This window comes from Frankliniella occidentalis, unplaced genomic scaffold (genome assembly GCF_000697945.3).
Source record: "Frankliniella occidentalis isolate FOCC.00 unplaced genomic scaffold, Focc_3.1 Scaffold29, whole genome shotgun sequence".
Taxonomy (NCBI): Eukaryota; Metazoa; Arthropoda; class Insecta; order Thysanoptera; family Thripidae; genus Frankliniella; species Frankliniella occidentalis.
The window spans coordinates 319,574-321,419 of record NW_026267159.1 but is presented as its reverse complement, the minus strand read 5'-3'; the positions used below and the strand labels follow the sequence as shown (position 1 = coordinate 321,419).

Here is a 1,846-nt window from a genome sequence, read left to right as displayed (position 1 = left end):
ATTTTTTTTTAAATGAATGTTTTTTGTATTTGAATAAACTACTGTTAAGACTGATTCGCTCTTCTCTTATCTGTTATCTGTTTCTTGTTGTTGTTTTTGTAGGGAAATGAGGCAGGGAAAAAAACTTCTTTGATTGTTTGCGAGCAAATGCAAGATTTTATTTGCGATGTTTTGTGCTCACAGAGCTATAGACATTTGTACCATTTGTACACGTGACAGCTTACAGGTATGCGCGGACATCATCGTCCTCGCGGACGATTTCCTCGTCCATGAGCCTGTGGCTGGGGATGTACTTGTGGGCGGTCTGCTGGGACAGAACGTTGTCGAAGTCGTTGACGTTCTTCTTGATGAGGACGTTGTTGTTGTCGGTGGTGGAGTCCTTGTGGAAGATGACGACGTCCTTGAAGTACATGTTGGGCATGTAGAAGCGGCCGAAGTTCTCGATCTGGCGGTCGAAGGGGAAGCCGAGGGGACGGTTGTCGAGGACGGTCATGAGTCCGTTGCAGGAGTAGATGTCCTTGACGCCGGTCTGGTAGTTGACCTTCTCGGAGTGGTAGTAGTCAGCGTGCTCGTGCTCGTCGGCACCGTAGGGGGTGACCATGACGAAGAGGGCGTATGGGACTCCGGCCTTGTGGCCCATGGGCAGAACAAGACGGTCGGGGAAACCGCACTGACGGTCGACGCTGGAGAGGACGGTGTTGCCGCTCTCGGCGCTCTTGAGCAGGGACTTGAAGGAGACGTTGTCGCCGACGGTGGTGGTGAACTCGCGGGAGTTGCGCTTGATCAGGTTGTCGCCGTTCTTCACTGTGGAGCAGGAAAAAGAAATCAGAGGTTAAAATTGTGTCAAGGGGGACACAAAATATTTAAAAAAACAAACAAATAAACAACTTACGTTCAACGGGGAAACGGTCGAGCTCGACAAAGTAGTTCCTGAGCCTGTCGAGGTCGGCGGTGTCGTGTCCGTAGTAGACGTCAGAGGCCTGCTCGCCGTAGAAGTTGGAGTGGGTGAGGGCGGTGCTGGGTCCAAGGAAGACGCGGACGACGGCGCTGGTCTTCTGGTTGCTGGAGACCTTGATCTTGTAGTTGAAGGGCTGGTGGTTGAGACGCATGGCCTTGGCGATGTAGTTAAGCTTCTCGAGCTCGTCCATGGAAGCGACGTCGACGGCGTTGCTGACATCGATGTCGAAGAGGTCAAAGTAGGTGACGAGCTTGTCGACGGCGACATCCTGGACGGTGACTCCGTTGAAGATCAGGTCATCGGGCTTGTAGGAGGGAAGGTTGTCCTTGTACTGGGCGAACAGGTTGTTGATGTACTTCTGGAGGATGTAGAAGGCGGGGTCGCGGAGAGCGGTCTCGTAGTGGCCGATAACGCCGGGGGCGACGCCGTGCTCGTTGGTGGGGTCCATGATGAGGGCGAAGAGGTTGCGCATCATGGTCTGGTAAGAGCCGTAGTAGCGGGAGTTGACGGAGTCCTGGTTGCCCTCGATGATGTTGCCGATGATGTTGATGCCCTTGACGTACTGGGTGATGGGGATCTTGTTGCCGTCCTTGCCGAGCACGAAGCCGGAGTCGATGGCGTCCTTGATCCTCTGCTCGATGGCCTTCAGGTCCTCAATGTTGTAGGACTTGATGCTGGAGATCTCCTGCTGGGCGGGGCGGGCGGGGAACTGGGCGCCGTTGGGGTAGAGCAGGTCGGGGTTGTAGCCGGTCTTGATGGTCTCTTCCCAGTCGAAGTCCTCGAGCTCGGGCAGGTAGTTGGCCATACGCTGCAGGTTGTAGCGGGCGAGGATCTGCTGGTAGTAGTAGTAGAAGGCCTCTCCGCGCATCTGGCAGGTGGTGATGCCGT

The 1,846-nt window shown here is 54.7% G+C and overlaps 2 protein-coding genes across 2 annotated transcripts in view; one reads left to right on the top strand and one right to left on the bottom strand.

Moving 5' to 3' along the window:
- The window catches only part of LOC113216876 (beta-1,3-glucan-binding protein-like), a 5,920-nt gene extending 5,810 nt beyond the window's left edge, over window positions 1-110 (top strand). The window contains exon 5 of the mRNA XM_052265685.1: window positions 103-110. Coding sequence (XP_052121645.1) covers window positions 103-110 — 8 coding nt within the window. The remainder of the gene's footprint in view (window positions 1-102) is intronic.
- A 23-nt stretch (window positions 111-133) lies between these two features.
- Window positions 134-1,840, bottom strand: LOC113202645 (allergen Cr-PI-like). Its single transcript, XM_052265697.1, has 2 exons — window positions 893-1,840; window positions 134-804 (listed from the first exon to the last, which is right to left on the bottom strand). Exons 1-2 carry the CDS (start codon window positions 1,824-1,826, stop codon window positions 221-223), a joined length of 1,518 nt encoding a protein of 505 aa, XP_052121657.1. The 5' UTR covers window positions 1,827-1,840; the 3' UTR covers window positions 134-220.
- Between the last annotated feature and the right edge of the window lie 6 nt (window positions 1,841-1,846).